This window comes from Schistocerca cancellata, chromosome 3, assembly GCF_023864275.1.
Source record: "Schistocerca cancellata isolate TAMUIC-IGC-003103 chromosome 3, iqSchCanc2.1, whole genome shotgun sequence".
In the NCBI taxonomy this organism is placed as follows: Eukaryota; Metazoa; Arthropoda; class Insecta; order Orthoptera; family Acrididae; genus Schistocerca; species Schistocerca cancellata.
Window position 1 is genome coordinate 923,505,392 of NC_064628.1, and position 11,897 is coordinate 923,517,288.

General features: G+C 37.5%; 1 protein-coding gene across 2 annotated transcripts in view; it reads right to left on the reverse strand.

Annotated features, from left to right (window-relative positions):
- Nucleotides 1-8,507, reverse strand: part of LOC126176002 (protein lin-9 homolog) — a 127,666-nt gene extending 119,159 nt beyond the window's left edge. The window contains exons 1-2 of one of the 2 annotated variants that reach the window (XM_049923118.1): nt 8,276-8,507; nt 6,482-6,687 (exon numbers count right to left, since the gene is read on the reverse strand). In XM_049923118.1, coding sequence (XP_049779075.1) covers nt 6,482-6,687; nt 8,276-8,294 — 225 coding nt within the window. In that variant the 5' untranslated portion in view covers nt 8,295-8,507. Of the gene's footprint in view, nt 1-6,481; nt 6,688-8,228 lie in introns of both variants that reach the window. The other variant, XM_049923119.1, reaches the window with a different exon arrangement.
- Nucleotides 8,508-11,897: the final 3,390 nt, after the last annotated feature.

The following is an 11,897-nucleotide window of genomic DNA, read 5'->3' on the forward strand; positions in this document are numbered from 1 at the left end:
TGGCATATAAACTTGTACTACTGTAGTAGGCGTGGGCTTCGTGTCTGTCTTGGCCACAATAATGCGTTCACTATGCTGTTTGTAGTAGCTTACCTGCTTTCCTATGTTCCTATTCATTATTAGACCTACTCCTGCATTGCCCCTATTTGACTTTGTGTTTATAACCCTGTAGTCACCTGACCAGAAGTCTTGTTCTTCCTGCCACCGAACTTCACTAATTCCCACTATATCTAACTTTAACCTATCCATTTCCCTTTTTAAATTTTCTAACCTACCTGCCCGATTAAGGGATCTGACATTCCACGCTCCGATCCGTAGGATGCCAGTTTTCTTTCTCCTGATAACGACATCCTCTTGATTAGTCCCCGCCCGGAGATCCGAATGGGGGACTATTTTACCTCCGGAATATTTTACACAAGAGGACGCCATCATCATTTAATCATACAGTAAAGCTGCATGCCCTCGGGAAAGATTACGGCCGTAGTTTCCCCTTGCTTTCAGCCGTTCGCAGTACCAGCACAGCAATGCCGTTTTGGTTATTGTTACAAGGCCAGATCAGTCAATCATCCAGACTGTTGCCCTTGCAACTACTGAAAAGGCTGCTGCCCCTCTTCAGGAACCACACGTTTGTCTGGCCTCTCAACAGATACCCCTCCGTTGTGGTTGTACCTACGGTACGGCCATCTGTATCGCTGAGGCACACAAGCCTCCCCACCAACGGCAAGGTCCATGGTTCATTTCCTTAACTGCAAGTAATTATTGCCTCACATATATAGCACATATATAGCATATAGCATATATAGCATTATTTTTTGTTGCCTAAAATTAAAGATTTAAATACAAAGTGCAAAAAGATGTGTTTAATTTGCAAATATAAAAGCATGTACTAGACTAACGGTAGTGTAATGATAACTTAGTAAGTTTAAATGCTCAATCATGGTGTATGACTACTACATACAATTCCATTGATGTATAGTTTACCAAAAGCAGATGTCCAATTCACATAAAATATTCTTTTTTGTTATTAGCTGTTAGTCTAAAAAAAATTTCTTGCACTTAGTAAAACATTTATGTTTATTTTATTCTATGAAATATTGTGTGCATTTCTCAACGAAATAAGAATATGCCCACAAAATATTGCTTACACGTTCTAATCACGCACTTCACAGAAAGAACAGGAGGAAAAGACTCTTTCTCACCTGAAAGTGAGCTACACAAATGTCAGTAGCAGCTTTTACATGCCTCTCCGGTGGGTGGGTTGAATGTCTGCTTTGACCTATGATGTAATAACGTAGTGCGTGACATCACACATGCATGGGAAATTACTGAACAGAACACTGACAATATTTATTCGGCTTCTATATTATTTTTAGGAATGTAGGCTGTGGTAAAAGATTGATTTATAGTATAGCCCTACATCTAGATTAGGTTAAAAAATCAACAATATTAGGAAAAGAATGGAATGCCACTCATTGTAAAGATGACACACTGAGTTACAGGTGCAATGAAAAAGACTGTTAAGCATTTATGTCTTGGCTATAATCAAGTAGAAAGGAAAGAACACAAGCAAGCACATCTCACGAACATCATCTCACCTTCAGGGATTCTCACTTGAGTTCACAAAGTATCCCTGTAATACTCGCAGATTGATCAAACTTACTTCGATTTCTTCCTTTAATCTGGCCCTGTGGAGATCTTAAACACTCAAGCAGTACTAAATAACAGCTCACACCATGTGATCTCCTTCACAGATGAGCTAAACCTTTCTTATATTCTCGCAATGAGCCCATTTATTGATATGGAGCTTCTTCGCAGCTGTTTCTATTAATGACATTCACACAAGACAGTGCTGCTGTTCTGACAAAACAACTTTATCAGCAATGCACAGTCTTTCTTCTCAATAACCATTGCATTTCAGACAAGAAACTCAACCTTCATAATCCTTTACACGAACAGTCAACTCACGAAAGAAATCAACATACATTGTCAAGCGACAAACAGCATACTGACATCAAAACACTTAAAATTTTATACTGACTGCATACAGCGCCATATTTTCATCTCGTGGAACAGAGTGGAACTGTTATTTTGTTCAGCCTGCTCCATGAGCGTACCGATTAATGAAGATACCTACAACGTTTCAGTGTTGTGTGATGTGCACAGCCAACCCTGAAAAACCAGAAAACTGTCAGTTTAATTATAATCACCTGGTATGTTCAATAAGTCTGCAGAAAACCCATGTTAAGGGTATTGGCCTGTAATTCTGCAGGTCCGTTCTTTTACACGAGACACCTGCATTTTTTTTTTTTTTCTTTTTTTTCTCCTCTCTCTCTCTCTCCAGTAAGTTGGGACTTTGTGCTGGATTAGAGATTCGCAATAAATGCAAGCTAAGTAAGTTGTCAATGCCCTAGCATTCTCTGTGAAATTGAATTGTGATATGTTACAGGGGTGACAAATATACACTGGACTCTTATTGTAAAACTTTCATTCTTTTCAGCAGCTAGAAAAGAACCTGAAGCATCAACTAGTGTGCCATTCTTGAAAAATAGTCTAAATGTGAACTCCATCTATCACAAGGAAATATATAGTTACTTTAATATTTTGTGCTACAGCAGTCGGGAAATCTCAGCGGCAGGTAACTTATGCTTCTGGTTGTTACTTTTCTCAAAGACAAAATAATTTCATCGACATTCTTAGTAATTTTTAAGCCCTGTGCATTTACTTGAAATCAGGTGGTACAATTTTATAGATTAATTCATGAAGCACACTCTGAGAAGTCAATGGATGCAAAATTATGTTAAGTATATATTTCCCACAAGATAATGAAATATCTTGATATATACAGATAACAGTAACATACTACTTGTCTAGCAAACAACATACTATTATGTCGTGCAAGTTTATAGATAAAATACAATCTAGATCTCTGCTTCAGTCATTTTTAATTCTTACTGAATGTTACTTTTGTATCTATAACAGTATATATTTTGTGAGTAACAAAGTGCCAAGGATTTATACCAGAATATTTTATGTAGTAAAATATGTCATTTCAAGAATATGTATTACTATAAAACCAGTATTTTTCTGGATCTAGTGAACTATGCGACACTTGGTACATTCTAACTCAGCAATCACCTTAATATAAAGGGGTCTGTGAGGTTATTTATTTTTATTTTTTAAATTATAGATATTGGCTATATGTTCCACTCACTCACAAAAAAAGGCATTGAATCACAGGCAGGCACAATGAAATAAAAACTAGAAAAGTTCAGCTTTCAGATCATCTGAAGTAGTTATGTATAAACTTGCACGACATAATAGTATGTCGTTTGCTAGACAAGTAGTATGTTACTGTTATCTGTATATATCAAGATATTTCATTATCTTGTGAGAAATATATACTTCACATAATTTTGCATCCATTGACTTCTCAGATTGTGCTTCATGAATCAATCTATAAAATTGTACCACCTGATTTCAAGTAAACGCGCGCCTGCGCGCACACGCCCGCGCCCACGTCTCCAGAGGGGTGTGTAGTACTTGAGAGGGACCAGGGGAAAGGATCAACATACGGGGACAGGGACTAGTGAAGGTTGAGGTTGCAGGGAATGTTCGCACTCCGGCACAATTCACAAAAGCAGATGTTGGTGGGAAGAATCCAAATGGCACAGACTATGAAGCAGTTGTTAACGAGAAGCATATCGTGTTGGGTACTGTGCCAAGCAACTGGATGATCCCGCTGTCTCTTAACCACAGTTTGGTAGTGGCCAACCATGTGGACAGACAGGTAGTCTGTAACATATAATTCCATCATTCATGTCAATCTTTGCTAGTCTGTCCTCCTCCTGCATGCTGACTTCTCTCTTCTAATGCACCCCCCCCCCCCTCCCCCTGTATCACAGCATCATGATGAAGAACATAGCATTACTATCCTGTCGCCACGTCTGTCCACACCCCCAGATGCAGTGCTAGCATCTTACCCCAATCATATCCAGTTACCCCTCCCTCCCAGTCCCCATCACCTACACATGCTAAAATGCTTAACACCTCAGACACAGCTGCTGTTTGGCCTTAGTGCCCAGGGACAACAATGGTCACATGTGTGAGAGTTTTTCTTGAGTGTGAGTTTTCTACTTCTGCTGAAGGACACCCAGTGATCCAAAAGATGAATATTTCTAGCATTCTTTTCCATTGTGCCCGTTGCAACGCAATGACTCCTCTGTGTGGTGAGCACAAATTAACTTGAGATCTCAATTAGTTGGAAGACGACAGTTTGATTGCTTTGCTCATTCCATAATTAAAATTATGTCCCTACCCCAAATTCCTGCTTTCCTATTGTAGTGCGATACTTCCAAGTTTTTAATATTTTTGAAGCCTTTACTAACAAGAACATTCCCAGCTGGAAACCAACTAGAGTATTGCAACAGAGGACTCATTACTTCGCTGCATTTTAGTTTGCTAGTATTTTCATGCAGTTAGTGACTTCAACTGTTGATCATTTCTTAAAGCTAACGATGTCATTAAAATGGTTTCATCAGTTTATTGGCAGTATGACACATTATTACATTGTTAACTATACTCTGTTCAAAAATACTTTAGGTTTGACGGCCAAGAATGAAGTACTGGGACGATGCTCACATGGGAGGCACAACACACATTCAGCCTGCCTCATGAGACCTGCAGCAATTGTAATTAACTACAATTGCCAAACTTTCACTCAAACCTGCTTCTTGCACAAAGCTCCAGTTCTAGGTAGGTTTGTGTCCTGTGGGATTGTTCTTTGCTTCGTGGGTTCTGTCCTCATGGAGCGACTTTTTACATTTATACAAATGTGTGATTTGTATTTTATATTTCATTACTGTTCTTTGTTGTGTGTTGGCAATACTGAACAATCCCAAGAGCAAGTTCAATAAATTTTATCCAGTGCAAAAGTTCGACATTGCTCTCTTGGCCAGGGAATTGCCACATCTGGGCAGTTGAGAAAAATACTTTGCAAGTCAGGTACCTACACCATTAACAATTGTCCTTGATTATGTTCAAGTGTTCTTTTGTTGTTGTTAAGACACCTACCATGGCAAAGTGATAGGAGGAGATGACTGGCTTCAGCAATGAAATGTTGAAGTAAGCAGTAATCTTAAAATGGTGGAATTTAGGGGTAGTTCCCCAGATGTGAAACCAGTAAGCTGGCAAGAACATACAGGCAAAGACTCATTAGGCTGCCACTTCATCATTGCCATTTCAACTCTAGACAATTGATGGGTGCACAAAGTAAAGGTTATATTGCCAGCAACTAACAAAGAAATTAAATAAATTTGTGTGCTGTATACTCAGAAATACAGTTATCATGAAAGTCACCACTGAAGACTGGAAGAATGTTACTGATCATGGAAAAAGCATAACAGAATCAAGCTATTTTAGAAAATTCGTTAGAGGAAAGAATCATAGCATTATTTAATGGCAGACAATTGCTTCAAGCATTTGTGAAGATGATGAGAGACATGTCAGTAGAATTTTTCTGCTGTCATAAAAAAGGAAAATGCAGATTCAATTGAATGTTTGCAGTGCACAGTCAGCCTAATTATATGCACAGCAAAACTGGAAGTTCCTAGGGTTTGATTATTAATATGGACACTATTATTGGTAACTGAATCTGAATGATGCACACCTCCAGATTCATCCTTTATCACATGAAAGAAATTTCTTTCATCGTTCATATATAATTGTTACAATATGAATGTAAATGTATTTTATATCACTATTACTTTTTTTTGGAACTTCAGTTTCCTTACCTAGATGAATATGCATTATTTTTTGTTGTGTTTGAAATAAGTTAAAGTGATTAAAAAATGTTATAAGTTAATTTAAACCTATCAATCAGTGTCTCATAATAAAATTGAACCAAACAGTATTTGATGTGAAACCAGAGCACAATCCACCACATTTAACTCAAATTTTCTTATGCTACTTATATGACAGTCATTATTTGAAGTGACTGAAAATATGTATTTTTAAAACTTTGTTCCCTATATTCAGTAAGAGTCTCACATGTAGAAAATTCATCATCAGGAAATGTGTTTACATAAACTTTGTTTATTGTCTTAAAAACTTGTTATCCTAACTACAATTAAAACGAAAATACAACAGGTCTCTTGCAAGATACATTGATGCCAGCTCTATCTTTGTAGATTGATAGTTGCGAGTTCTGATTAGACATATGTTCTATGAGGGAAATAGCAACTCTGCTGTGTACCTCCACATGTAACTAAAAGAATGTCAATTCTAAAGTAATTTTGAAGGGAGTATAAATCAGATCTTCCCTAACATACTGCTACTGCAATATTTGTGGATGATAGTTACATCAGGTCATTGAATAGAAAACATTATACAATAAATTCTCTATTTTTTCTCTTTAGTGGATGAATACTTCAAGATAAATATTATTTAGCTTAAATGTCTTAATGTATTTAAAAATAAGTCTAACCATGCCACGTCGATTAAGAACAAGGCCTGGCTGGGATGTAGGTGTACGAGGAGTTTGTTCTTCACCAACTGGCTGCAGCCCCAGAGCTGCGGGACCCAGAATTGGTGTATCTTCTGCGTCAAACATCTCATCCTCTGGTTCTTGTTTGATGCCTTCATAACCCAAACCACCATTTTTGAAAGAAAGTAAGGCAGCAGCAGACTCATCTGTTGTAGGAAGTAAGACATCTTTAGTGAAAATTTTTATTACAACACGAAGCACACATTTGCAAGAAAACAAAGTTAAGAATTTCAGCTTCCTTTTACTAAGGCAAATAATTAGAAAAACGACTTTTGATTAGCAAATGTACAACCAGTCTTCCTCTAAAAGCCTACAACAGCATTAATATCACTCCACCAGCACAGAACACTAACTTCGCTTCCAAGGTGATTGAGTAAATGAATTTTGCTATTTATGTTGTAATCTAACACATGTAATGGTCACTGATATTGTTAAGTCATTCATAGCAGTTAAATATGCACCAGAGTTCAAAAGAGACTAACAAAATGCGAAAGAGTTGTCAATTAGCAATTAGGCCTACTACCTCTCATAATACTGAAACTATAAGAACATAAATAAAACAAAATTTAGATAAAAAGTGAGTCTCAATCTTATTTATATTGTGCAATGTACACCACATTATTTAAGTCCTGCAGTTTCCCTAACACTATGTTATGCAATTACACATTATATATATACTACAGTGTGACACTGGACTCCCCTGAAGTCTTGGTTGTGATGACAGAATCTAGGTTAGGTTGAAAACTGATAATTAGGTTGAGATTTGGTGAAGATAGAACTGAAAATAAGATTTCCTATTACTTACCTTATATACTGACATAACACTAATGCTACACCTACACAGCATATGAGACAGTTTGTTAGTGGTTCAACTCATAACAATTAATTGGTCACTCGATCACATTATAAAATGCATATTTGGTTTTGTTGCCCGTAAATTCATTTCTTAGTTAATCTGTTTCTCTAACATACTTTCACCAAGGGCAGATGATGATAGAAGAAGATAAATTCTAATCTTTAACATATGTGCTGTTCTATGATACACGATATCAACAAACACGTAAGATACGAATTTACAACTCTCAAAATTACACACAAATATCATTCGAGGCGTGGGACGAAACAATTGTACATACTTTTATAGAGGTATTGTGGAAAAGTGTGACAAATGTATTACACACTGGCGACGCACAGTTTCAATAAATATCTTCTGAACATCTTTTTAATATTGAAAGGAATACATACCCTTTTACAGCAGCAACGTAGTTATTCAGTTTTCATACAAATCTTTGTCGTAACTACTGCAAAACTGTCAAAACTCCACGGTTTGCAAAGATCAGCTCTAAATTACTTCACAATAACACGACCTTTTAAAAAATTCAGCAGGCGTGTTATAAACACTGAAAATTTCGAAACTAAGAAGAAAACGTAATATTTACGCCTGCTAAGATACTTAATACATGAATTCGGACAATAATGGCATAATTAAACCATTGGACCTAATATATAATAGCTTTATATTACATCTTAACTTTCAAATTTTCAAAATTTCATAATCTGCTGCGCAAAGCTTGCTCCACAAATTCAAATCTAAACTTCACGAGTGTATTATGGGGTTATCGTATACCACTAAAAGCACAAGAAACACAGCAACAATTTCCATTCAAAAGGAAAAACAGTAACACGCCCGTCATTAAGGATGCACAATAGCAATTTCCTTCAAATTAAACTTACTTTCAAGTTGGTCCGCCATATTGACGTAGTATTTGGAATTTCGTCTGCGGTACTGCCAATCGCCCGAATGTTAACACTCAATTAACAATTCTAAACATTGACGCTTCCTCTCACCCAAGATGTAATTTCTGCGCCATAATGCAGTTAGTTATAAATAAACAGCATAAGTAAAACATAAAAATAGTTTCATTTATTTACGAAACTTTCTGCTACGTCTCCGCTCATCAGCTGCAACGACTAACAAGTTATCTTACCCTGTATGACTTTCGCGAGGCGCATTTCGGTACCAACAAATGAAAATTGAAGGCGCCAACTCTAACTTGATTCTCTTTTGAGCCGTGAACATCCATACCATTCCGTTCGTAAATGGAGCGTCAAATTCAGTCGGGAGCTAAATGAGTTTTCCTTAATTCAAACATTGTACTTTTTCCTAAGTGGCACGAATATCAGAGTTACCTTATTTCACCGTATCTGTCCCAGATTATTGGGTGATTTGAAGACTTTTGTTAACTCATTGCCTAAACATCTTAGTATCTACGTCTCGTGACGTAATTGATTAGTAGAAAACGCTGGGTATGGATTATGCAGCTTCTTGTAGCGTTACTGTTCAGATAATCTGCTGTTTCATCATTTTCTTGAGTTACACAGGTGCCGAAAATTTCAGTCACTGCGTGGAACGGTATAGTCTGCTCACTGGAAACGACGACAGAAGTTTTAAGTTAATCCCTGCAAATCTCGGCACCGACCTGATCTTGGAATGCCACTATTGGTAAGTCATATTTAATCAGACATTTAGAATATCGAGTTGAAATTAGTGCATAAAATTTGCTTCAAGGGTTCCTTTCGTTCTGCAGCAATGTGGATGATGACGATTTACCTAAGGTATGGTACTACCAGAATATTTCCATGACGGAAAATGTTTCAGAAGTCATTCCTGATACAAAGAATAACGAATCATTGAACAGAATAATAATTACTAATGACCATTCTTTGGTTATCAAAAATGTCACCTGGGAGAGTACTGGACTCTATTATTGCCACAGTGCGGATGGCCAGGACTCATCAAAATATAATTATTTCATTGACAGTACGTTCATTATTTCAGTTTGTGGTTCACGTCTTTCTTTCACAATATGCTCATAATTTTAGTTTCAGATAGTGAGTCCGAATAGTTATTTATATTTTGTCACCATTGCCTTCATTTTGGACTTTTTTCCGTTATGTGGTAATGCCACTATTGGTAAGTCATATTTCATCAGACATTTAGAATATCGAGTTGAAATTAGTGCATAAAATTTGCTTCAAGGGTTCCTTTCGTTCTGCAGCAATGTGGATGATGACAATTTACCTAAGGTATGGTACTACCAGAATATTTCCATGATGGAAAATGTTTCAGAAGTCATTCCTGATACAAAGAATAACGAATCATTGAACAGAATAATAATTACTAATGACCATTCTTTGGTTATCAAAAACGTCACCTGGGAGAGTACTGGACTCTATTATTGCCACAGTGCGGATGGCCAGGACTCATCAAAATATAATTATTTCATTGACAGTACGTTCATTATTTCAGTTTGTGGTTCACGCCTTTCTTTCACAATATGCTCATAATTTTAGTTTCAGATAGTGAGTCCGAATAGTTATTTATATTTTGTCACCATTGCCTTCATTTTGGACTTTTTTCCGTTATGTGGTAATGGTTGACTATTATTCGTTCTATTCACAATATACTATTTAACGTCAGCCGTATACTATGTCAGATGTTGATGTAATGGATTATCAGACGGATTTTCAGGCAGTACCTGCGTCATTTTAGTACAGCTATTATAGCAGTATTCATCTTTTATATATATTTATTGTCATCCCCCATGAACCATGGACCTTGCCGTTGGTGGGGAGGCTTGCGTGCCTCAGCGATACAGATGGCCGTACCGTAGGTGCAACCACAACGGAGGGGTATCTGTTGAGAGGCCAGACAAACATGTGGTTCCTGAAGAGGGGCAGCAGCCTTTTCAGTAGTTGCAGGGGCAACAGTCTGGATGATTGACTGCTCTGGCCTTGTAACATTAACCAAAACGGCCTTGCTGTGCTGGTACTGCGAACGGCTGAAAGCAAGGGGAAACTACAGCCGTAATTTTTCCCGAGGACATGCAGCTCTACTGTATGATTAAATGATGATGGCGTCCTCTTGGTAAAATATTCCGGAGGTAAAATAGTCCCCCATTCGGATCTCCGGGCGGGGACTACTCAAGAGGATGTCGTTATCAGGAGAAAGAAAACTGGCGTTCTACGGATCGGAGCGTGGAATGTCAGATCACTTAATCGGGCAGGTAGGTTAGAAAATTTAAAAAGGGAGATGGATAGGTTAAAGTTAGATATAGTGGGAATTAGTGAAGTTCGGTGGCAGGAGGAACAAGACTTTTGGTCAGGTGATTACAGGGTTATAAATACAAAATCAAATAGGGGTAATGCAGGAGTAGGTTTAATAATGAATAAAAAAAAATAGGAGTGCGGGTTAGCTACTACAAACAGCATAGTGAACGCATTATTGTGGCCAAGATAGACACAAAGCCCATGCCTACTACAGTAGTACAAGTTTATATGCCAACTAGCTCTGCAGATGATGAAGAAATAGATGAAATGTATGACGAGATAAAAGAAATTATTCAGGTAGTGAAGGGAGACGAAAATTTAATAGTCATGGGTGACTGGAATTCGTCACTAGGAAAAGGGAGAGAAGGAAACATAGTAGCTGAATATGGATTGGGGGGAAGGAATGAAAGAGGAAGCCGCCTTGTAGAATTTTGCACAGAGCATAACTTAATCATAGCTAACACTTGGTTCAAGAATCATGAAAGGAGGCTGTATACATGGAAGAAGCCTGGAGATACTGACAGGTTTCAGATAGATTATATAATGGTAAGACAGAGATTTAGGAACCAGGTTTTAAATTGTAAGACATTTCCTGGGGCAGATGTAGATTCTGACCACAATCTATTGGTTATGAACTGCAGATTGAAACTGAAGAAACTGCAAAAAGGTGGGAATTTAAGGAGATGGGACCTGGATAAACTGAAAGAACCAGAGGTTGTAGAGAGTTTCAGGGAGAGCATTAGGGAACAATTGACTGGAATGGGGGAAAGAAATACAGTAGAAGAAGAATGGGTAGCTCTGAGGGATGAAGTGGTGAAGGCAGCAGAGGATCAAGTAGGTAAAAAGACGAGGGCTAGTAGAAATCCTTGGGTAACAGAAGAAATATTGAATTTAATTGATGAAAGGAGAAAATATAAAAATGCAGTAAATGAAGCAGGCAAAAAGGAATACAAACGTCTCAAAAATGAAATCGACAGGAAGTGCAAAATGGCTAAGCAGGGATGGCTAGAGGACAAATGTAAGGATGTAGAGGCTTGTCTCACTAGGGGTAAGATAGATACTGCCTACAGGAAAATTAAAGATACCTTTGGAGAGAAGAGAACCACTTGTATGAATATCAAGAGCTCAGATGGCAACCCAGTTCTAAGCAAAGAAGGGAAAGCAGAAAGGTGGAAGAAGTATATAGAGGGTTTATACAAGGGCAATGTACTTGAGGACAATATTATGGAAATGGAAGAGGATGTAG